Source organism: Neurospora tetrasperma, assembly GCF_000213175.1.
Source record: "Neurospora tetrasperma FGSC 2508 unplaced genomic scaffold NEUTE1scaffold_3, whole genome shotgun sequence".
Taxonomy (NCBI): Eukaryota; Fungi; Ascomycota; class Sordariomycetes; order Sordariales; family Sordariaceae; genus Neurospora; species Neurospora tetrasperma.
Genome location: NW_009799101.1, coordinates 2,810,684 through 2,832,480, shown reverse-complemented (window position 1 = coordinate 2,832,480; position 21,797 = coordinate 2,810,684). Strand labels below are relative to the sequence as shown.

Here is a 21,797-nt window from a genome sequence, read left to right as displayed (position 1 = left end):
CGACACACAACAGCCCTTCACACATTCCCGTCAATCCGACATACAGAAACCACCAGCATGAAACGCTTCTCGATGGCTTCAACAAAGTAAATTATGCAACTTCTGCGACCCGGTGTAGTCTGTGTATGTCTAGCTTCCACTCCAGGTCTTGAACCGCCTTTTAGTATGCTACGCATCACAATGCAGCCCCAAACCGAACCGACTTATGCTTCTTTCCCTTTTGCCTTTGATATCTTCCGTCAATAAACTCCAACAAGTCAAGACAATATACCCTTTCAGCTGCCCCTTTTCACACTTCCAGATTACTCATACACTGTCCCCTATAGATCCTTCACAACAGACATTTTGACTCAGATTCTGCCTTCTCCTAGTCTTGCAGAGCCTTGAGCGCCTGGTTAAGTGGCACGATCCTCAAACTCCTTCCTCTTCTCAACCCCGGGCCCTGTTGAGTCTGGCCACTTTGCCCCGGATGCTGACTCATAATGCTAGAGTTGCTGAAACTCCTAACACTTCCCGGGCTCCTAACATCCGCAGGCGGACTGCCACTGCCGACGGTTACATTGCCACCAAGGTGATTCATAATGGTCGGGCTGAGCGAGTCCGACCACTTGCGGAATACGCTCTTGAGGTCTCTGGGAATACCCTCCAATACGACGGTGGAGATAGGGACAAAGGGACGGTCTTCCATGCCGGCGGCGAGGATGGAGTATTCCTGGGCGAAGTCGAGGGCGTTGTGGAAGGAGGCGTATTGGTCCTGAGAGCGAGCACCGACGATGATGTACATTTCGAAGAAGGCGTCGAGAACGTAGATGTTTGTGGAGAGGAGGTCTGTTTGTTTGAACGGAGAGATCTCGACGATCTGTTGTTGCGTTAGTGCATGTTGAATTGTCAGTGACGGGGAAGGTCAGATTAAAAACTCACCTGATCCTTGCCAGAGGCATTGGCATTCGAACAAAACAGTCTCCCACAGTACTTCTCGTAATTTGGCTTCAGCCTCCAATGATCCGCGCTCATCGGCCGGACACCCGGACCCTCACCCCCGAAGATATCCCTCCAGAAGTTCGGCGGTTCAAATCCTTCCTCAATTTCTTCCAGCTCCCCCATTAGGCTCAAGTCCATACCAACGAGCCTAGCACAGCCAAGCTCATCCACATCCGACCCCTTGCCCTTCCACAAGTAGCACTTGCCCTGCTTGGTGATCAGGTAAGGGAAACCAGAGCACAGGCTCGAAGGCGCAAAGTCTACCTCATCAAACGCGACCTGTCCAAGGAAGCGTCTGCCACAGAACATGGTTTGCGCGAGCGAGTCAAACTTATTGCTGGAACCGCGACGAATGATGACGATACCGCCTAGGGCCTGCATAAACTCGCTGGTCTCCTTGCCCTGCACCATCTTGACCAGCTTGCCGCCAAACGTTCTGGCTTCGCGCGCGGCATACATAAGGGCGTCGTCGGTGACCGCTTCGGGAACCTCGTCGCCAACCCAGAAGTACACCTCGCTCACCTTCTTGCCCGATTCGTTGGTGAAGGTGTGGGTGCAGAGGTACATCTCCCGCTCAAAGAGAATACGCTCGCGGTGGGCGGGAACGGGCAGCTTCTTGCCATCGGCCGCGAACTGGTAAAGCTGGGCACGTTGGGTTTGAATGCGGAAGCCAGGGTTTGGCCGCCGCATGATCACGTCGGCGGCGTCAGCCATGTAGCGCCGACGAGGACGCTCAGTACCAAAGAAGTCACTCAACAGTGCCTGGGCATCTGAGCCGTACTTTGATGCCGACCTCGTATGTCGGAGACCGCGTGGCTGTTGCTGAGTTTGCTGGTGCTGGGGTGACTGTGGCTGCTGCTGCTGCTGAGCTTGCTGCTGAGGTCGTGGCTGAGGTTGTTGCTGAAAGTCAAAGTTGGGGAGAGAAGGAAGCGGGATGCTGTCCTTGCGGGGCACAGGCGGAGCCTCGGCCTCTGGGGTTGCGGGCAACGGCCTAGCACTCTTGGGAGGGACCTTTGGCGGCGGCGGGGACTGCACCTCTGGCTGGGGCTGGGGCTCTGGGGTAGGGGCCTGTTCAGGTACAGAAGGTCTGCGAGACGAAGTGAAAGAGGGGCTCGACAGTGCGGAAAGAGGCAGTCTTGGTGGAAGTTCCGTTCTAGGCTCGGGAGTTGGCGTCTTGACTTGACCACGGGGAGGAAGAGAGGTGGTCGTGGCGGCAGCAGGCTCGATCGGGGGAGGCGATGTAGGTTTCGTGGTTACTTGAGGCAGACCCGCGTTAGCACCGCCTCCAAATAGCGCAGAGCCAGCCTTGACGGACACGACTGGTTCCGAGTCGACCTTGGTGTCTTTTACCGGCGAGACGTCCTTCGTTGACGAAGTCCGAGGAAAATCGGGGAAAGCCCGTTGTTTGACAGGGGAAGACGGCCGTGAAGTCTTTTCGGTCTCGGGATTCAGAATCGGCTGAGTCTGCTCATCAAGGAACCTAGACATTCTTTTCATATCAAGTTTTCTTGGGGAGGGAGACTGAGCGGCCATGTCTGCCTCAGGCTCCGCAGGCTTCATTTGGTGGTCGGCCGTGGCAAGGGCAGCCAGTTTCTCTTGAACAATTGATTTTGCGCGAGACCGTCCCCGGATCGATGTAGGCGTGGAGGGAGCTGCTTCGGAAGCAGCCTCAGAGGGCTTTTGGCTGGCCGCAGCTAAAGCGGCAATTTGCTCATGGACCTTGGATTTCGAACGAGTATGTCCCAACGCAGGTCGAACAGGCGAGGTCTCCGCACTACGCTCGCTCGGCTCTGCCTTCATCTTGTTCACGAAAGCAGCAGCTTGCTCCTGTACCTTGGACTTGGAGCGGGTGTGACTGAGCGCCGGCCGCACGGGCGACTGGGCAACCGGTTCCTTGGTAGGCTCGGCAGCTTCAGATGGTTGCCGGTTCAGAGTTGTGAATAGAGCTGCTTGCTCGTGGACCTTTGACTTGGAACGAGTATGACTCAGAGCCGGGCGAGCAGGTGACGCGGAAGCCATCTCGCTCTTGGGCTCAGCGGGTTCTGAAGGCTGCTGATTCAAGGCGGCGAACACGGTAGCTTGCTCAAGAACCTTGGTCGCTGAACGGCCGCGAGTAATCTTTGTAGGTGAACGGGAGGGAAGATCAGCAGTGTTGGGCTGTTCAGCTGGCTTAGGCTCCTCCGCCACCTTTGTCTTGAAAGAGTTGACGAGGTCGGCGACACTCCCAGAACGTTGATGTCCGTGGCTTTTCACAGACGCCCTAGAGTCAACACGAGTGATGAACTCTGGCTTTGGCATGGTCGGCGTGACCTGCTTCTCCTCGATAGGAGAAGAAACAGCCTCCTTCGCCGCAGGCGGTGACTCTACTACAAGTGTTTCCTCGTTATCCTCAGCTGGCTTGAGAACGGAAGTCGGCGCCTTTCTCCTAGGTCCACGGGCACGATTCTTCGTCATGTGCGTCAACTGGGGTCCAGGCTTGGGCGTAGTCTCCTCTTCAGCTGCACCAGATCCCTTACTAGCCCCTGAAGCGGCTGCCGGAGGGCCTTTGGCCAACAATCCTGCCAAGGCAGGGTTGAACCTGTCGGCTAAGCCGCCCACCTTGCTCAGGCGTCCTGGAACGTTGACTGCCTTGGGCGTTGTGGATTGCACCTCGTTGGTCGCAGAAGCTTCCTTGTCCAGGCCAGTGGTAGGCTTTGGTGCGATCTGAGCTGCAATGTCAGTAAGTTCTCGCCTCTTGGGAGACAAAAGGCCTGTCCGGTCAAAGTCCAGGATGCTGCCTGGAGAAGCTGCACTCGGCGACGTAACCGAAGAAGCAGAGCTTGGCAGATCGACCGACTTGGAGGAAAAGCTTCCAGACCGACCAAGTTCCAGTCTCCTGGCAAGCGCCTCGGGGATTGCCTTCTCGCTAACGACAGGGCTGGCGGCTTTGGTGGGTGACGACTGGCCCTCCTGCTTGGCCTTCTGAAACTCCTCTTTCTTCTTGAGAATGGCCTCCTTGAGCTCATCTTTTCGTTCACTCCTCATGGGACCTCCGGTATGGTTGAGCAAAGACTTTCCTCGCAGAATGTTGTCCTTGAGGGGGTCAGGAGCCACCCATTTTTCGGTCTTGGCCCTCCGAAGTTTACCAAAGACGTTCTTGAGCTCATCCACCTCACCCTCGGTGCCTGCACCAGAAGAGGGTGGGGCGCGCGACTTCAGGTTTGCCCGGAAATCCTTCAAAACGGGAGTGCTGGCCTCTTCGGTGGTGGGTGTCTTTGCCAAAGACGCCGGATCTTCGCTTCCTTTCCTCAAGAGAGGGCTGACAAGGTCGTTACGCAAGCCGCTCAATGCGGGCTTCTCTGCTGCGGCCGCACTCGTAGAAATGCTCAGGCCAGTGGAGGGTTTGAAACCTGAGCCAACCGGGGTAGTCCGCATAAGTCCACCCGTTTTGACTTCGGTCTTTCTCAGAGGGACTGAGGCGCTGCGTGAGAGATCAACGCTGGTGTTACCGGTCTTCTGCGCCTTAGCCTTGTTCAACTCGACCATCCAGGCCGGCTGGTTGGCGTTGGGGGCTGGCTTGGTCTTTGGCGACTCGGGCTTGTTTAGAGCAGCCTCAAGCCAGCTCGATGACTTGGAGGGGCTCCATCTCCGGGGGTCCATTGTCTTGGAGGGGCTGACGGGTATCGACGTATTCTCCTCCTCCCCCCCCTCTGTGTTGGTCTCCTTGGTTTCGGTCGCAGACGGTTGTGGGGTGATGCTAAGCGGAGCAGGAGTGACTGGCCTATCTTCCTCGTAGCTCGGAACGGGTATTGAAGCTGGTCGCGATGCCGGCTTTGGATTAGAATCGTCCTGGGTCGTAGCGTCCGGCTGAGTGTCCGGCTTGGTGGGACTGCCTAGTTGAGGTCCAAAGATACTGTTGCGATTCGAGGCAGTTGACTCGGCACGCGCTAGGCCTGCCGAGTTAACGCTCCATCGCTTAACACTATCGGAGCGCTTCATCATGGCACTCTGCACAAATCCACCTAAGCCCTTGGTGGGAGAGCCAGTTCTTGATGTGGCAGGCGAGGCACGGCTATTGGGAGACATCATCGACATGCGATTAGAAGGTGGCTCCGGCTCATCGTGGGTGGAATCTCCAGTTGGAGGGTCCAAACGCGGTGCACTGGTGATGAGAGGAGAATTGAGCAAGCTCTGACGGGCGGGTGTCGCCTCTGGTTCTGTAGCGGCAGTGGTGTTCGCACTGGCGTCTTGAGCCATATCGGGAAGCTGGGTGCGCGACAAGTCGGAAGTGTCGACCGTATCCTCATCTTCCACCTGTGCTGTCTCGGATTGTGGTGGCTGTTCCTCTGTGGGAGAGGTAATGGCAGCGTTTGCCCGACTGGCAGCCGCATTTTCAGCAGCGTAAACAGACAACGGTCGAGTCTTGGGTCGCTCAGAAGCTTGAGATGTAGGGCGTCTCTGCCAGGAGAGGGGACGGGCCGAGGGCATAGCAGCCGAAGGGGAGGTGAGGATCTGGCTTGATCGCTTGCTTGGTTCGGACGAGTCAAAAGGCGTCGACGACGACGGTGGCGACGACGGCGACGACGGCGACTCGTTCTCCTTTGTGGGTGAAGCCAGCGACAGGGGCTCCATGGGGTCGGATAGCTGGACAGAGTGTGCTCGGGGGCTTCCAGTAGTTTCGTGTGCGGGCGAGGACAGGTCTACGCCATCGGGGGGTTGAATGGTGCTGGCAATGCTAGCAATGCTTGTGCGGTGGTGGTGGGTGTTTGCCGGAGACGATTTCTGAGGGGAGATAGACCTTGCGCGCTCTGTGAACATGGGACGAAAAATAAGTCAGACCTCATCAGTCAAGTCAGGCCTCGCATTCTCTTTGCATTTTCGTTCGTATGTGGTCACCCGTTGGCCCCGTATTCGGACTATCTTGTTATCGTCGACAACAACAACAACAACAACAATAACAACAAGATGGCACCGAACATTGGGCAACGACCAGCCCCTTTGATGAGCAGCAACAGCAGCAGCAGCAGCAGCAGCCCCTTGGACGTGTATGTGTAACTCGTGGAAGCTCCTGGCCTGATCCGCAATCCCCCGCCTACTTAGGACATGGAGAGAGAGCAACAACGAAGTTGTAGTAATGTAATAATAGAGTAGATAGAAAACACACCTAGTCGTCTTGCTTGTCGCTCAGCCTTTTCCGCCAATATCTTTTGTTCCAGCTCGCGCGAGCGTGCTTCGTCTTCTTCCTCACGTCTTCCTTTCAACAGCTCGACAGAGCGCAAAAAGTCGGAAACCTCGTCAGACATGTTGTCTGGTAACCTCCGGGGTACAAGGTCCAAGTATTAGATTATAAACGTTATTTAAAGAACAGACCACTCCCAGCAGCACCAACACATCCAAGTCGATGCGTAGGTATGCAGATGGAGAAGGAGCGGAACCGAACTGAGACGACTGGGCGACGATGCCTGACAGTGGCGTGCTTGTGCTGTCGCTTGCTGTCTGTCGCTATCTGTCGCTGTCTATTGTGGGCGGGAGCCGAGTGGTACGGACGAACGAAGGAACGAAAGGGGGTAGCCGAAGGGAAGCGGAAGGATACGAAAGGGGGGGAGGAGGGGCCGAGAGAAAGGTGTGGAGGGAAAAAGGGATGGAGGGATGTCCCGGGCACGCTGTCAGAAATGACGGCCGTCAGTTCAGATTGCTTGATGTCAACATGAAATACACATGTACAATGGACGAAAGAATCAATCAGCCGGGTTGACCGTCTACCCTGGAGGCGGAGCTGAAATCCTGGGCGGCTACAATGTGCTGCTTCTTGGGAACTGTTCCGTCTCCAAGGATGCCCGGGCACGCAAGGCACGAAAGTGTCGGGATGCACAGCGGGCGGGAGCGGGGCACACCTTCCACGAGCCTCCAATGAATCCACAGGGTGGATCCGATGCCATTTGTGCAGCTGGTGCCCAATCGATGCCCCGAGAGCGCCATCTGACGGGAAGCAAGCTGCAACAACAGAGCACCGTCAGGTACAGAGAGCGACGGAGCAACGCAACAGCCGGCGACAGGGCTGCGCGTGCCGGGCTGCCATGAAAGTGGAAGCTCAGCCCAAGATGGAACCTTGATTTTCGAGTCCAAGAAAGTCAGCCCAGAATGCCCTCGTCCTTGTTGACCCATGTCTCTCATCTATACTATAAGCAAGGCGGTATCGGCCTAACTGCCCTCCACGCATCAATCACGTTCTTGGAAGAGATCTTATTTTCGAGGCTTCCATCAGTCGTTGCGGACTCTAACTCCGTTTCAACCTAACTGAGAAGGTCGGACCATGCGTCGGAAATGCTAACATCAAAATGTCCATTATGGTTTCTTCATCGACAGGTACCAACTTGTCCGGTTTTATCTCTACCCATCACCGCTCCTTGTTTGTGTACTCCACCTTTGACCCGTCCTTCTGGAAGACGCGGAACCTCAAGGGGATCAAAAGGGAGGCTCGCTTCCCCTGAAGGCTGACCGCTGCTCGACAGATCTCCCAACCGTCTTGTTCATGTATCGCCTCGTATCCTCACGGCAAAATAGACAAACCAAACATCGTCTCACATCTCATCTCGGATACGGCCCGTGCCTTGCCGACCACCAATCCCAACCACTAACCAGCTCTTTGTCCTAGTACAGGAAAAGACGAGCCTTTGCATCTTCAACCACCCACGCCAAACCCTCCTTGAGATTTTCACCTGTCATGGCACTACACCGCAGAATATTCCACTTATGCGTCCTGATTTCATCGAGTCGCAAAGCCTGGGGAGAAACACATCAGCATTACTACTTTCGCAATGTGAAGATTCAAAGGAAAGATCATCAAGTATAGGTACTCACCTCCCGCAGCTCGTCCTCAGACATGCACCCCCTTACATCGGTCTTGTTGGCAAACACAAGCAAGCTTGCTCCCGACAGTCGCTGGATGTGTAGATTTGGGTCAATAACGTGGACAAAATTGGCAAACTGGAGTACAAATCATATTTGAGCGGGGATTACTCACCTCTTCCTGGAGCAGACCGTGGAGTTCATCTTTGCAGTCCTGAATGCGAAGCCTGTCCGTGGCATCAACGACCCAGATCAACGCATCTGTCTTTTCAAAGTAATTCCTCCAGTACGACCGCAGCGTTTTTTGGCCACCAACATCCCCTATACGTATTGTTGTGATTAGAATAGGTCACAATGAGTTTTTCCAAACCTATGCCCATGTAACAGAAATTTACTACTTACAAATGTTTAGCTTGTAACCCTCATAGTCTATGGTTTTGATGATGAACCCGAGTGTTGGGCTGACCGTGTTCACATCTTCATTCATGATTTTCTTGACAATCGTCGTCTTGCCTGCATTGTCAAGACCTCTGCGTTGGTACCTGTCAGCAAATTGCGCATAGTGCAATCGGACTGGAAGCAGGCATGTGATTGCTTACAGCATGAGGATGCGAAGCTCTTTGTCCTTGAGCTTCGCTTTTCTTAGAATTGACAGCATCTTGTTGGCGGGGGTAACGAAATGCGAAAACCAAGCAGTCGGTGAATTTTCTACACGGCCTATTCGTGTATAGCGATGTCTAAAGATCGGATCTGCTGACAGAAACCAACTTTCTAAGCTATTGCCAATTCTACGAATCTGGTTGTACTAGCTGCCTCGCCGCTGAATATTCCAAGTGATGGACATGAACATCGGCTGCCCTGCTGTTGCATGCATTCCCGTCCCCACCTTTACCACCACATGTTTAAACCAATCAGATTCGTGCGGTATATGTACGCGGGTACTTGATTTCTGATCCCACGTGATACCCTTCAACGTCAACTCTTCAGCCATCCTAAAGACACTCTGATTCGACGCGCGCAACGGACGTCGCAAGTAGAAACAAGAGACAACTATCGACGTATAACTCATTTCATCATATCTCAAAGTTATCAAACACCGGGCGTACTTTGAGAGTGAACCTCTCCCTCTCTAGAAACGATCATGTTGGCCTCGGACGTTAAGGCTACAACCCAGAATCAAATGTATCATGACAAGCAGATATTCAATCCGTCTGGAACAATTGAAATCCATGAAGTACATACAATGCAGCTGACCGGCAAAATGGGAAGATATTGCTAATGGCCTCGAATCAAGCCTTCCAGTCTAATCAACAGACTAAAGCATGCATGCGACCTGAACAAAGACACAGATCCAAGGGCGATACACTTGACTGACCTTTTGAGACCTGGAGCTGTCCTGAGGTTGGCAGATATGCTCATTGACGTACAAGTTGTCATCTGAACTCTGGCCAATTCCATTGACGGGAGCTGGGTTCGTTTGGAGAGTCCAAAGGTTGGATGAGAGACGGATTGGTTTACCGTGGAGGCCGCATGCACCCTTTCACTTCTCTCTCTCAATTCAATATCACAACAAGGGTTTGTGATTGACGTGATTGGATTCTCGAATTGTCACTGAACCTGGATCTTTCAGGACGGCACCTTCCAGCTTCCGCCAACCTTCCAACAACCTAACTTCACTTCACCACAAGTACAAGGAAGGTACGGACCGTCTGTCAGGCCTCAAATCAGCTGCTAGCCACTTTGTTTGAGGTGCACCTGCCGTCTCATCTTCAGGTTTTACCTTCCATTCACCACCGCACGTACAACGCTCAACCCCGCCCTAAAAGGGCAATCTTGCAACCGCTGGCTCCTGCTTTCTCTCTCTCGCAACACCGTCCCTCTCACAACCCTTCTCACCTTCCTTTGTACTTAAACACTCCCGAATCCTACCGCCTGTCAGCATCTGACGGGGAGAACCTGTCTACGGACGGGAGCCTCAGCTACCTCTACGGAGCGCAACCGCTGGCGTCGATCATCATTCGATTCCGACCGAGTGCGACGAGCATTTGTCGCTTCCTCCGTCTTGCTTCCACTTCTAGCGAACTATCGAACTTCTTGCCTCTTAGCACTTCCACTCCAACTTAACTGACCTCGCATCAAGGATTTGCGACCATAAGTTGACGCCACCAACCAGTACCCGTTAAAGGCCCCTACACGAGCTGGTTAACTGTCGAAGCAGTTTGACCTACGGCAAAAATACCGAGGATTTGGACTCGACGACGATCCGACAGCAGGCAGCTACTCATCATCATCAAAGGCATCTCGCCAGCTCACAACGGTATCCTGTCTCAAACAGGCGCCTACCTGCTACTTCTCCTACCCCGTACCAAGGTGTATATCATCCATTCACAGTTCTGGTTTGGGTTTGTTCGATCGCCAAAGCAAGCAACTTCTGCGACCTGAATGGAACATCAAGGCGGCGACCATCAACCTCCTGACACCTAACAGAGTGAGTATGTGCAGTGCTACACTTGCTTATCAAATGCTAACCATGTTTTACACTTTATTCAGGGGATTGAAAATGACTGGCGAAAAACAAACCAAACCCGAGGCTCCCGCCATGCAAACAGTCGATTCTGGAAAACGGGTTGCCTCAGTTGCCCCAAGTACAGAAGAACGCCCCTTAGCTATCATCCACCAAAATCTCAATCCAAAGTTCAAGCCAGTCCCAGAAGTTTCTCCTCATCTTGGGCACCTTCCTCAAGGTCGACGCATTGTCATCAAAGACCCAAAGGGCAAAGTTGTTGACTTCAGCAAGGCAAGGATTTCCGCCACTCCAGGACCAAGCCAGCAGCAGCAACCAAAAGCGCAGCCCAATACTGCCTCGAGCCCAGATGGACCCAGCAGAGCTGCGTTGAAACCAACTCCCCAAGCTGGCAACCCCAACAACTCTGCATGGGGAAGTACTTCCCCGACAGGATGGGGACCACAAGTCACAAAAGTCGATCAGCCAGTTGGTGCTGGTGACCAGAACTCGGGTGCCTGTCCACACACTCTGAAGGGCGACCAAGCCGTCGTTCATCAGGCTAACGCGCCTGCAAACCCCTGGGCAGCTGAGACGAAACCCTGGCAAGCACAGAAAAAGCCATGGGCAACGGAGAGGAAACCCTGGGCAGCAGAAAAGAAACACTGGGCAGCAGAGAAGAGATGGCACGTTCCTCAGCCCGGTTGGAAATCAAAAGGGCCGCAAGAGCACCGACCCCCGCCGGTGCCTGCTGATTATATGGAGCATGAACTCCCTATTCGCCGGCTTGACTGGTCAGGCTCGCAACGGAGCCCTCTGTCGCTCTCTGACTTTGATTTCAGCGATGGTCCTGAACAAGTCAAGGAAGTCAATCAGAAGATGTCCCTGGATATTCGTAACGAAATCGGCGTTGAAGTCCCCATGTACCGGTACAATAACGAATTGGGCAACCCCACCATACGGTTCGGTCACTTTTTTGATGGCCAAAATTACGATCTAGGCCTTCAAACTGAAGACTACAACAAAAACCTGGTAGATTCATGGATCCGGGACGTGACTGTCGATGCAAAGGCATATTTATATCCTAAGCGCAATCACTTCAATTGTGATATCAATCCAGAGACAGGATGCTTTCTCGCACCTGTCGCATACCCTGAGACTCGAGTGAGCGAAGCAGAGGACCCGGAACTTCGATGGCGTCAGAAGAACTGGTCATCGGAGTTGCTGCGCAGGCGCAAGCTCGCGCCCAAGAGAGGTGGGAAATACTATCGAGGAGAGGTTCCACCGTCGAGCCGCCAGCCACCGAATGTTCAAATCAACGTCAACATTGCGGACTTATTTGTGCCCCAGATACCAATGCATTTGCGCCCTGCTACAGCTTCCGATATGGAGGCAGTGGCATCCCTCTACAACAGCGAAGATGTCCAGAAATTCGATTCTGCACCTTTGGGACCGGCGGACTTTGAGAAAATCCTTACGGACACCCATGGGCACGAATTTCCCTTCATCGTTGCCGTCAGCGGCTCGGCTAGGGTGGAAACGTTGAAAGATGGCATTAGATTCGAGTCAAATCAACCACAGCAGCAGGTCCTCCCTTCGAATCTCCAAGAAGGCTTGGTTCTTGGGTTTGCATACCTCTCAGTTTGGAAGCCCGGTTTGGCTGGCAGTAAAACAGGCACCAGCAGGGCCACTGCTGAGGCCCATGTGTATGTTCATACCTCTTGGAGACGCAAGAAGATCGGATCTGCACTCCTGGATCGGCTTCTCGCCTCGGTTTCACTCAACGCGAAGTCAAAGGAGATGTGCGACTTCTGGGATCCTTCACGCAACCCTGCTTACGCGGCTCCCTGCCAACATGACCGCTATACCTTCAAGATTTACATGCAGTACCTTGTCAAGACCAAATGCGACATCAACAATGGATTCAACAACATGGAGACTCAAGAAAACCAGACCGATGATATCGCCTGGTTGAATAACCTCCTCGAAACCAAATTCGGATTCAAGAAAAAAGTCCGTTTCGAAGCCGCATACCGCTCGCCAAAAGTCGAAGGAGAAGTTAGCTATTGGCTGGATTCTGTCGTGTTTGAACATACCTGCTGCAGTCCTTCATGGATCAATCAACTCTACTGAGGCAACCAGAATTGGCGAATGGGTATCACACCCTCAACCCACTTGGTCATTGTCCTACTGCCCCTTCGATTCCTTTTATCCTCATCTTTTCCTTCCCATTTTTCTTTCATCAGCATCTGCAAACCCTTTCCCTATGTTCCTTTTCTTTCACTATTCATCTCTCGTCTGAGAAGATACAGATGACCTAATGAGGCTTGGATGAGCAGCTGACAAGGAAAGTAGATGACATCATTTGCTCACGATCTCATCGTGTAAAATCGGCGAGTTCGAATTTAGTGGATGGTGCAATGCTCAATCTAGCCTTTCTGAGGTTAAGTACATTCAATATGAAACGAAAAAAAGTTCCAAAATATCTTTGTAGTTCCGTCGAACTCTGAATCTTGTTATGGTCGCTGTTGGATTGCTTTTCTGTTACTTGCTCATCAGAAACCCATCTGTTCTGGGTTGTGTGAAGAAGTCAATGTTAGTGCATTAACAGATCTTACTCCAAGCTGTTAGGTTGCTTTCGGTCATCGGGGCAAGTGCTGCCCGTGAGAAGTCCGAAATCCCTGTCATTCCTCCACAGGCTCCAACTGGGTCAAGTCAGCAGTAGCGATGAAGCCACACAGAAGGCTGTTGTCATTACCAAACCCTCTTCATCCTGGTCAGGAGTTTTAGGTTATAACGTGTCGCAACAATCTGAATCGGCCTTCGGGATCATTCATCTTCCCCGGTTACCTGGTGTTTGTTCTCGGCGTCTTGTTTGCATCAAACCCGCGAGTTTACGATAGATGAATTGTCTTTCAGACCCCTAAGAATCAGCTAAGCACGCTTAACTGATTTGGGCAGTGGACGGATAACGGGGTTATCGAATATCAGATGGCCAACGGCAATACGGATACCACGACGACAGCCGAAGGAACGTTGGGAGTTGGATCAGGGGTCCAACAATCGGCACAAACCTCTCCAGTTGCTAGTTCATCAGACCAAGATCTGGAACCATTGGCATGTATGACATGTCGGAGCCGAAAGCTGAAATGTGAGTATGCGGTTCGGCAGCTTAGACGCATCTCGCCTATGAAACCCCCTCATACTGACTACTTTGAACGTCTAACTTTCTTCGACTCTTTGATGTAGGTGATCGCATAAAGCCAATATGTACACGATGTGGGACGGCAGGGGGAGAGTGTGTGTATCCTGAATCAAGGAGGAAACCGAACTTCAAGCGGCGAAATGTGAAGGAACTCGAAGAGAGATTGGGCAAGTCATTTCTGTTTGTCCGACACACAGGCTAAATCAGCTAACATTGTCAACGATAGCTCAAGTGGAAGGCCTCATTCGAAATGTCACCAAGCAGTCCTTGGGCCCTGATAACCAGGGTGCAAGTGATGATGCGAGCGCTACTGCTGCCCTCGACAAGATGAGTGCTACCACAAGCTTGGATGAACTATCAGAGGAAATAGTGTCGGGCTCTGAGCGAGCCAGCTACTCGTTTGGCTTTGCATCTCATGGATCAGCGTCTAAAAACGTTAGCCATATGGAGGCTGCCCCGGCACCTGACAGAGCAACTTCGTCAAAGCGACCACACTCACCTCAACCTTTTGAAGCGCCACGAGTAGGAGGGACTGGGATCGGAGGCTTCAGTGACGATCTCATTGAGCTGGGAAGGTTCGAGGGGCTACCACCTATTGAGATGATCGAGGATCTGTGAGTCTCTCCCTAAATCATTCCATCCGAAAGATTATGCTAAAGTAACGGGACGTGAAGACACCGATTGTTCTTCCACTTCCGGAAGCCAAAGATCGTGCCCATTGTTCACCCGGGAAACTACATGCGAGCATTCTACTCACCCACTCATATGCGTCCGCCCATGTGTTTACAATACGCAATCTGGGCAAATGCGGCAAAGGGACATCCCATGTACGACCGTTATTACGACGTCTTCTATCATCGTGCTCGTCAGTACTTGGAGGCTGATGAGCTGAAGGTCAGTCAAATCTCTGGGGTTCTAGCCGGATGTTTCCCAAACTGAGTATGAATCGTCAGGGGCTGGGCGAGCATTTCATAACGCTTCATCATGCCCAAGCATTGATTTTGACCGCCATCAATGAGGCCCGCAGTATGCTGTTTACCAGGGCCGCAATGACTGCCGCAAGATGTGCCAGACTTGTGCACATGTTGGGTCTTCAACGACTCGATGACCCCTCAGGGGATGCAGAAGACTCTGATGGGCACGTTTTGCCTCCTCCCAAGAGCTGGAGTGAATTAGAAGAACGTCGAAGAACATTCTGGGGTGCCTACTGCGCTAACGTACATATCACCATGAACACTAGGTGGCCCATCATGATTGATGTAAAAGACGTAAGGATATCCACTTGACGGGATCGATCGGGGTTTCAAGACTAATGCCTCAGCAGACCACAACCCGTCTTCCTGCCTCCGAAGATGCCTTTAATACAGGCTCTTACGAAGCCTCGCCCACACTCCAAGAAGCTTTTGGTGGCTCCTCCTATTCCTCCTTCGCTAGCATGGCCGTCATAGGTTATCTGTTTAACGAACTGCTCAACCATGTCCACCGATCAAAGGTATCGGACCGGCCCGACGACCTTCAAGACGGTCCTTACTGGAAACGCCATCGCGAGATTGACAACAATTTGGATGATGCCTTCATGTTCTTACCCGACAAGTTTCGACTGCCCACCAACATCACGGAAACGGTGGCGCTGCAGGTTAATTTGAGTATACACGCGTCCGTACTCTGCCTGCATAGCGCTGCTTACGACACGGTAAAGAAGTATGGGCTCGACAAGCGGCTAGGTGAGAGGAGTAGAGTGAGGAGACTGAATGCTGCGAGAGAAATCGTGAATATTATGAGGTTGGCTAGAGAGACCATGAGCCCTTACGTAAGTAGTGTTCTTCGATGTACTTCTTCCATGCCACCACTGGCAGTCCGTTTACTAACAATGACACTTCACTCTGTTACAGAAAACCCCCCTGGTAGCCCTCTCCATGTACTGCGCCTCCACAGTCTACATCGATCTCGCAAGAGAAACCTTCACATCCCCCTCGCCAGTTCCGCTCCCGCCCTGGGTGGCTCCCGAGCTCGAATTCATCGTCAATTGCATGGAGTCCATCGGTCGGCAACACATAATCACACGTGCCTACCTCAACCAACTCCTCCTCGATATTGAGCAAAACGATGTCAGTGCGTTCTTCAATCTACCCAACATCAAGCGGTATGGATGTTGCAACCACGGAATTCCCCTGCTGGGGCGAACGGCTGCGTCGAAGTATACGAAAAACGGTGGGAGGCCGGTGGTCCCGAGAATGATGTCTATGGGGGGTGGAGGTAGGATCATACCCGAAGAAGCAAGTTGGAGTGGTGGTGGTGGTGGATGTGGGATAGCAGTGACGGCGGCGCAAGCCTGTGGTGGCAGTCTGAACGAAAACGGGGGAGCTGCGGCGGGAGTCGTACCACCACCGGAGTGTGAGCTTGGTGCCTGTAGTGGTGGTACTCAGTGTCCGGATAGGCAAGGCCAAAATGGTGACACTACAGGAACCAGCGGCGGAAGTAGCGGTCCTGGTCTCGCACCGGAAGCCAAACGGAGACGAATCCATCACGAACAGCAGCCCTTTCTCGAACGCATCGACCTTTCCGACTTGTTCAAGTTCGGTAGCTCCGCGCTCCCCTCTCAGTATCGACATCGTCAGCCTACAGCAGCAGTACCACCAGATTTCACCACCGAAAGCAGTGACGAGTTCAACGACGGCTGGGGCCCGGGACCCGCGACTGCTGTGGGACCTCCCTATTTAATGAAATCCAACAGCGACGCTTCCCAGCCGGTAATCCAGCTTCCTCACAGAAGTGTGAATGATTCATCCACTGCGATGTTTGCCGATAACAGTACCGGTACCGAACCTTCATGCATCCCTGTTTTCGACCCTAACCAACATACCCCGCTAGAGGACATGACCAACATGGACCTTTTCTCCAACATCACCGAGACGGGAGGAGTGAGAGGGATGCGAGGGATAGGTCAGATCGATTTAGGCTTGACAGACGTAGTGGTCGATCCCTTATTTTTGAGTAACAGCAACGGCAACAGCAACAGCAACAGCAACAACTGCAACTACGACGACCTTGGGAACAACATCAATACCTGTACTGGCAAATGCCCTCTACTTGGAAATCTTGATGGCATTAGTGGTAATGCCAATGGCGATTACAATAATGAGACTGCTACAGCTGGGGGACATGGAGGAGATGATGATGGTGATGCGTGGATGCTGCTTACCGACGACGTAGGGAATTCTGGCACTCGCACCACGACGGGGGAAGAATCACCTGCCACGGGTACGGGAAGTTGGGATAATGTGCTCTGATTTTGCGCACCCCTTTCACGGTAATAGCACACGACGTGGTGTAGATTGTCCTTGTGGAGGCGTTTCTTGGCATTGAGGCTCAAGGGGGGGAGCTGTGGACTCATTCAGGGGGAAAAGGTTGTAAAGTAAACAAATCGCTGCTCACTCGGTTAGAAACGGGTTTGGAAGAGTTGGCAGCTCGGTACCCTAATACATCTCAGATTTTATATATGTGACTTTATGAAAAAGTTTGTGAGCTGGTAAATAGCTAAGGCTGAAGACCCAATGAATGCATGGTAATTGATAGCCATTGAGGTTTCCACCATTGACAGAACGGCGATTGTTTGTGCATTTAATCGACTCTTGATGCCATACACTTTGCCCGGGCAGGTCGGCAACAAACTTGAGACCACCTTGACTCTCGCCATTGTTGTGCAATACACGTATGGGTAGGATGGTACCTAAATTCAAGCATATTATAGGTATATATAGAGGGATAAATAGCTGGCCCCGCGACCTGTCATGTGCATAGAACAGAACATCTTCGCGAATCCCTTTTTTAGATCCTTCCGGTATCGGCGGCAGCGCTCTCAGGGGGCAGGCCTCTCATGACGCGTAGTAGCCGAACCTTTTCCTTTTCCAACCCATCTCATTACTGACACTCCCCACCATCATATTCCTCCTAGAGTCCTCCTTTAGGTGGGATCAGACAGACACGCCAAATCATCCGATGCATGACTTCCTTCGGGCTCGCTTAGAAAGCAAACACCTGATCCTCCAACTTGCTAACCGGCCTAGCCTTCTGGAAGCCCAACGCCTCCGTCGCCTTCTTCAACCCACTAATCATCGGGGGAGGGCCGCACAGCAGAATCTTGACATCACTCGCCGGCTTAGGCAGCAGCTTCTCCACCATCTCTTGCGTGACAAAGCCGACACCTCCGGTCCAGCCCTCAGGCGGGCGATCGAGGACGTAATGGACCCTGATACCCTTGTCCTGAGCTACCAGCGCGTCCAGGTCTTCCTTCAGGAGAATGTCCTGCGCAGTGACGTTGGCGAAAATGAGATCGACCTCGGTGCGGTCGCCCGCGGCGCGGCCCCGGACAATGGCGCGGATGACTTGCAGCATGGGCGTGATGCCGGTACCGCCGGCGATCATGCCAAAGTGACGGACCATGTTGGGGGTGTACACAAAGGCGCCCTTGGGACCCTTGACGCGGATGGTCTGGCCGACTTGCAGCGAGGCCATGTGCTTGGAGATGTTGCCGGTCGGGTAGGACTTGATGAGCAGGTCGAAGTAGCCGGGTTGGTGGTCGCCCGAGATCGGGGTGTAGGAACGCACAATCTCCTTGGTGGAGCCGTCGGGTTGCTCAATGGCGGCGCCGATGGAGATGTGTTGGCCGATGGGCAGGCCGAGGACGGAGTCGGGAGTGGGGAGCTTGAAGCGGTAGCTGTTGCAAAAAGGGGGGGATTGTTAGTTTTCGTTTCTTTTGGTATTTCTTCGAATTTCTGTATGTATCAAGGGGTAGGGCAAAAAAAGTACGTACATGGCGACGTTGTGGGAGATGATGGTCTTCTCTTTGAGCTCGAACTCCTGGAAGACAGCGGGCTTGAGGACCTTCTTGGGGACTGCAACGAGAGGTCGTTAGCGCGTGAATTTTCAGCACCTCGAGATAACGGGGAAAACGTACGCATCCTAAAGTACTTGATGGCACCCAAGATGAGGGCCGCAAGGGCGGCGTAGAGAGTCCATTCCTTCTTGACGATGACGGTGCCGAAGACCAAAAGGCCGGCGGGGATGTAGATCCCGTCAAAGTACTTGCGCTCGAGCAGCGATTCCTCAGACATGGTGCCTGTCTTTGTCCCTTCTTGTCGGTTACCTGAAAAGAAGGATGAAGAAGAAGAGGGAAGAAAAGAAGAAGAAAAGAAGAAGAAGGGGAAGAATGAGGAGGAGGAGGAGGAGGAGGAGGAGGAGGAGGAGGAGGAGGAGGACGGCGAGGTGGGTAAGGCAAGACGAAGAGCTCCTCTTGATAAGAAAAAAAGGGATTCCACTTTCTGCTCTTGTCCAACCACTCCCCAAAAGTACCCGTGAAAGGCCACTTCTTCCTTGACTCGAGCAACGGCAAAAACGCGATGGATTGGAGGCGGGGATCCAACGATCCAATCCACTCGGCTGGGTCAAACAGGGGGTGTGTTTTGAGCCTACGGCACCCGGACCAGGTCCCGTTGTTGAGTGTTGAGGGGTGGGTCGATTCTGCTGCGGGCCAGACCAGTTTCTAGGTGCCTGTGCGTATCGTTGACGGGACGGGACCTGACGGGCTGTGATACAGTAGCGCGGGTGCTACAACAGGTGTGTACCTGCCCTGTGCACCGCTGTAACAACACCCTTGAACCACTGTCAACCGGCGCTCAATTGACTAACATCATCCCGCTGAAGGAAGGCGGTGACCGTCACCCAATGCCGGGGATGTTTTGTTGACATTTCAGGTCCCGTCCCGAAGCCGAGGAAAACCCCCCCGCCTCCGAATCACGGAACGGCAGTCCCACTTCCACGACACCACCTCACTGGGTCACAGGAATCAGCGTCTTAGGCCCGAGATCAGCGAATTATGAAGCCCAAAATGGCCGTTATCTCTCTTCGTAATGTTGTTACCTCTGTTCCCAAGGGGCATCTTCGACGCAATGCGCCTATAACTGCTCTTGTTGTTCATCGTCGCTTCGGCTTTTCACACTCTCTTATTACGTTTGTACAACAAAAAACAAGTCGTACATTCGCTATAACCTCTTGCCCGTGTCACAAGTAAGGAGACAACCTACAATACCTATCACCGCCCAGAAATCCCGAATCCCGCTCCCGCTCACCGAGTGTCCGATCGAGGTGATTTTTTATATTTTTTGGGCCCCGGGCTTTCGTGACTTTGCAAGTTCCCTTGTGAACGGTTCAACTCACAAAAGGATCTCTTAACAAAATCACAAGCCAACCGAAATACCCCAGATCGCCTTTCGATATTCCTACTCTCGGTTGCGAAACCCGGGAAGGAAAGGCTCAGATCATGGGTGACAACGCTCTACTGCCATCCGAGCCGCCGGCAAATGATCCAAACCCGAACCCGGCCCCAGTCACGGTAAAGGAAGAGGAGAACCCTTTCCCTCTTACGGCTGTCGACAAGTGGGTGCTGTCACAGACAGATGAGGAATTCAACTATCACTCATGGGATGAACTGCGCGTTCTTATCCGTAGGGATTTCTCTTTCCTTTCTTTTGATCATCATCGTCGTCGTCGTCTCATTACAATCATCATATCTACACATCCACGCGTTATCGATATTACAAGCCAACCTGCCCGCCCGCTTTGCTTTTTTTGCCCATGTCTCTAACTCTTGAATCTTCATCACTTCCCGAAAATAACAGAAAACAATGACCTCTCCGTCCTCAAACGCAAGCCGTCCGATCTCCGGCGCTATATGAAATGGACAGCCGAGACCAAGGCCTCGTACGGCAGCATGACCAACTACCTCCTCGCCCACCGCCTGCCCAAGACATGGGGCGCACCCCCCTTCACGCCCGTCTCTGACGTCCCCTTTGCCGAATCCTCCGACTACTGCGTCCTGCGGAATGACTGGCCGTACGGCTTCGAACCGGGCATCACCCACTTGGTGGTGTGGACGCGCACCCCTATCGCGGTGGATGATGATCAGGGCGATATGACGCCTGAGAGCCGCAAGATCGTCGGTGATTTCGTGAAGCAGTACTTTGTAGATCGGCTGGGACCAGGTGGTGAGGAAAAAGTGCTGTATTTCAAGAACTGGGTGGCGTTGCAGAGCGTGAGAGCGCTGGAACATGTTCATGTGTTGGTGAAGGATGTTGATCCGGTATTAATCGGGGAGTGGACCAAGGAGCAGGAGTGGCATAAGGCGTAGGTGACCGAGGTCGTAGTTGGCAATGGCGGCGATGTGTGTAGTTGAAAGAAAGTAGAATAGAAGTTTGATAGACAGTGCAAAGCGGCTAGACCACATGCAATAACACTTGAGAGTTTTTCCCACTTTAAGCAGCAGCACGCCTCTGCTTCCTGTTGCCAGCAGGAACAGCACCAGCACCAGCAGCATCGCCGCCGGCGGCGCCCATACCGCCCAATCCAGCCATGGACTTGGCGGCGCCCATCAGGCCAAAGCCCTTGTAGATACCATAAGCAGGGACGACGGTCCAGAAGATCCAGGCCCAGTTGCCGAAAAGGGTGACGAGAATGGCAGCCGCCCAGGTAACCCAAACCACGTCGAACATGTACTCGGTCAGGCCAGGGGCGGCGAGGTCCTCACCGGAGGCCTTGAGCGCCTTGGTGGAGGGATCATAGCTGGGCCGGCCCGTTTTCTCGAGCGTGTACTGGCAGAGGAAGCTCGGGATGGAGAGGGTGAACCAAAACAGAAGGGAGCGCGACCGGAAGAGGAAGTGAGAGAGCAGGAAGATGCCGTTGACGGTGAGGGAACCAATGTGGAGGTTCTTGAGGGTCGTCTCGTTGGACTTGGCCCGGTCCTTGCGCGCTTTTTGAGCCATTGTTCAGGTTGAATGGGTGTTTTGGGTGGTGGGATTGGTGATGGCTAATATTGGCGGAATGTGGTGCCGATAGTATAGTAGCGAGACAGATAAAGTCACGAGCCTACGGTTGTCGCGTGCCTAATTCAGGGTCAAGAGAGAGGAAGCTGCATCTCCGGCCCTCGCACTCCTGTTCCCACACTCAATCGCCTGTGCAGTCTTGGCGGGGTGTGTGCGTGCACACACACATATATACACCGCATTTGACAAATCTGGCCATTTGACATCGCTTTACACGACTTAACTCAATCGTTTGATATCGAAATCTACCCAAAACTAGTGTAAAAAGTCAATATTTTAATACTCTAGATTGTGCAACTATTTATTTTAATATTTATATTATTTTTTGAACCGTTATTAATATAGTACGCTACTCCAATACCCGCTAAAAGGCATTGATAATAATAATACTAGTAAATAATGA

The 21,797-nt window shown here is 52.8% G+C and overlaps 6 protein-coding genes across 6 annotated transcripts; 2 read left to right on the top strand and 4 right to left on the bottom strand.

The window, feature by feature from the left end:
- Positions 1-69: 69 nt before the first annotated feature.
- On the bottom strand, positions 70-6,263 carry NEUTE1DRAFT_122256 (uncharacterized protein; the record flags this gene model as incomplete). Its single annotated transcript, XM_009852696.1, has 3 exons — positions 70-859; positions 922-5,768; positions 6,125-6,263. 3 exons carry the CDS (start codon positions 6,261-6,263, stop codon positions 368-370), a joined length of 5,478 nt encoding a protein of 1,825 aa, XP_009850998.1.
- Positions 6,264-7,611: 1,348 nt separating this feature from the next.
- NEUTE1DRAFT_81963 (uncharacterized protein) lies at positions 7,612-8,521 on the bottom strand (the record flags this gene model as incomplete). Its single annotated transcript, XM_009852695.1, has 5 exons — positions 7,612-7,743; positions 7,822-7,902; positions 7,985-8,130; positions 8,212-8,339; positions 8,409-8,521. The coding sequence occupies 5 exons, from the start codon at positions 8,465-8,467 to the stop codon at positions 7,612-7,614; spliced, it is 546 nt and encodes a 181-aa protein (XP_009850997.1).
- A 1,848-nt stretch (positions 8,522-10,369) lies between these two features.
- On the top strand, positions 10,370-16,820 carry NEUTE1DRAFT_122254 (uncharacterized protein; the record flags this gene model as incomplete). Its single annotated transcript, XM_009852694.1, has 9 exons — positions 10,370-12,370; positions 12,872-12,907; positions 13,274-13,463; positions 13,562-13,612; positions 13,744-14,131; positions 14,192-14,411; positions 14,537-14,785; positions 14,842-15,327; positions 15,410-16,820. 9 exons carry the CDS (start codon positions 10,370-10,372, stop codon positions 16,805-16,807), a joined length of 5,019 nt encoding a protein of 1,672 aa, XP_009850996.1.
- A 687-nt stretch (positions 16,821-17,507) lies between these two features.
- On the bottom strand, positions 17,508-18,685 carry NEUTE1DRAFT_116990 (NADH-cytochrome b5 reductase 1; the record flags this gene model as incomplete). The annotated part of the gene is made up of 3 exons (XM_009852693.1): positions 17,508-18,234; positions 18,331-18,412; positions 18,475-18,685. 3 exons carry the CDS (start codon positions 18,629-18,631, stop codon positions 17,541-17,543), a joined length of 933 nt encoding a protein of 310 aa, XP_009850995.1.
- Positions 18,686-19,404: 719 nt separating this feature from the next.
- Positions 19,405-20,792, top strand: NEUTE1DRAFT_122252 (uncharacterized protein; the record flags this gene model as incomplete). Its single annotated transcript, XM_009852692.1, has 3 exons — positions 19,405-19,583; positions 19,761-20,020; positions 20,195-20,792. 3 exons carry the CDS (start codon positions 19,405-19,407, stop codon positions 20,701-20,703), a joined length of 948 nt encoding a protein of 315 aa, XP_009850994.1.
- On the bottom strand, positions 20,775-21,334 carry NEUTE1DRAFT_122251 (uncharacterized protein; the record flags this gene model as incomplete). The annotated part of the gene is made up of 1 exon (XM_009852691.1): positions 20,775-21,334. The coding sequence occupies one exon, from the start codon at positions 21,332-21,334 to the stop codon at positions 20,828-20,830; it is 507 nt and encodes a 168-aa protein (XP_009850993.1).
- Between the last annotated feature and the right edge of the window lie 463 nt (positions 21,335-21,797).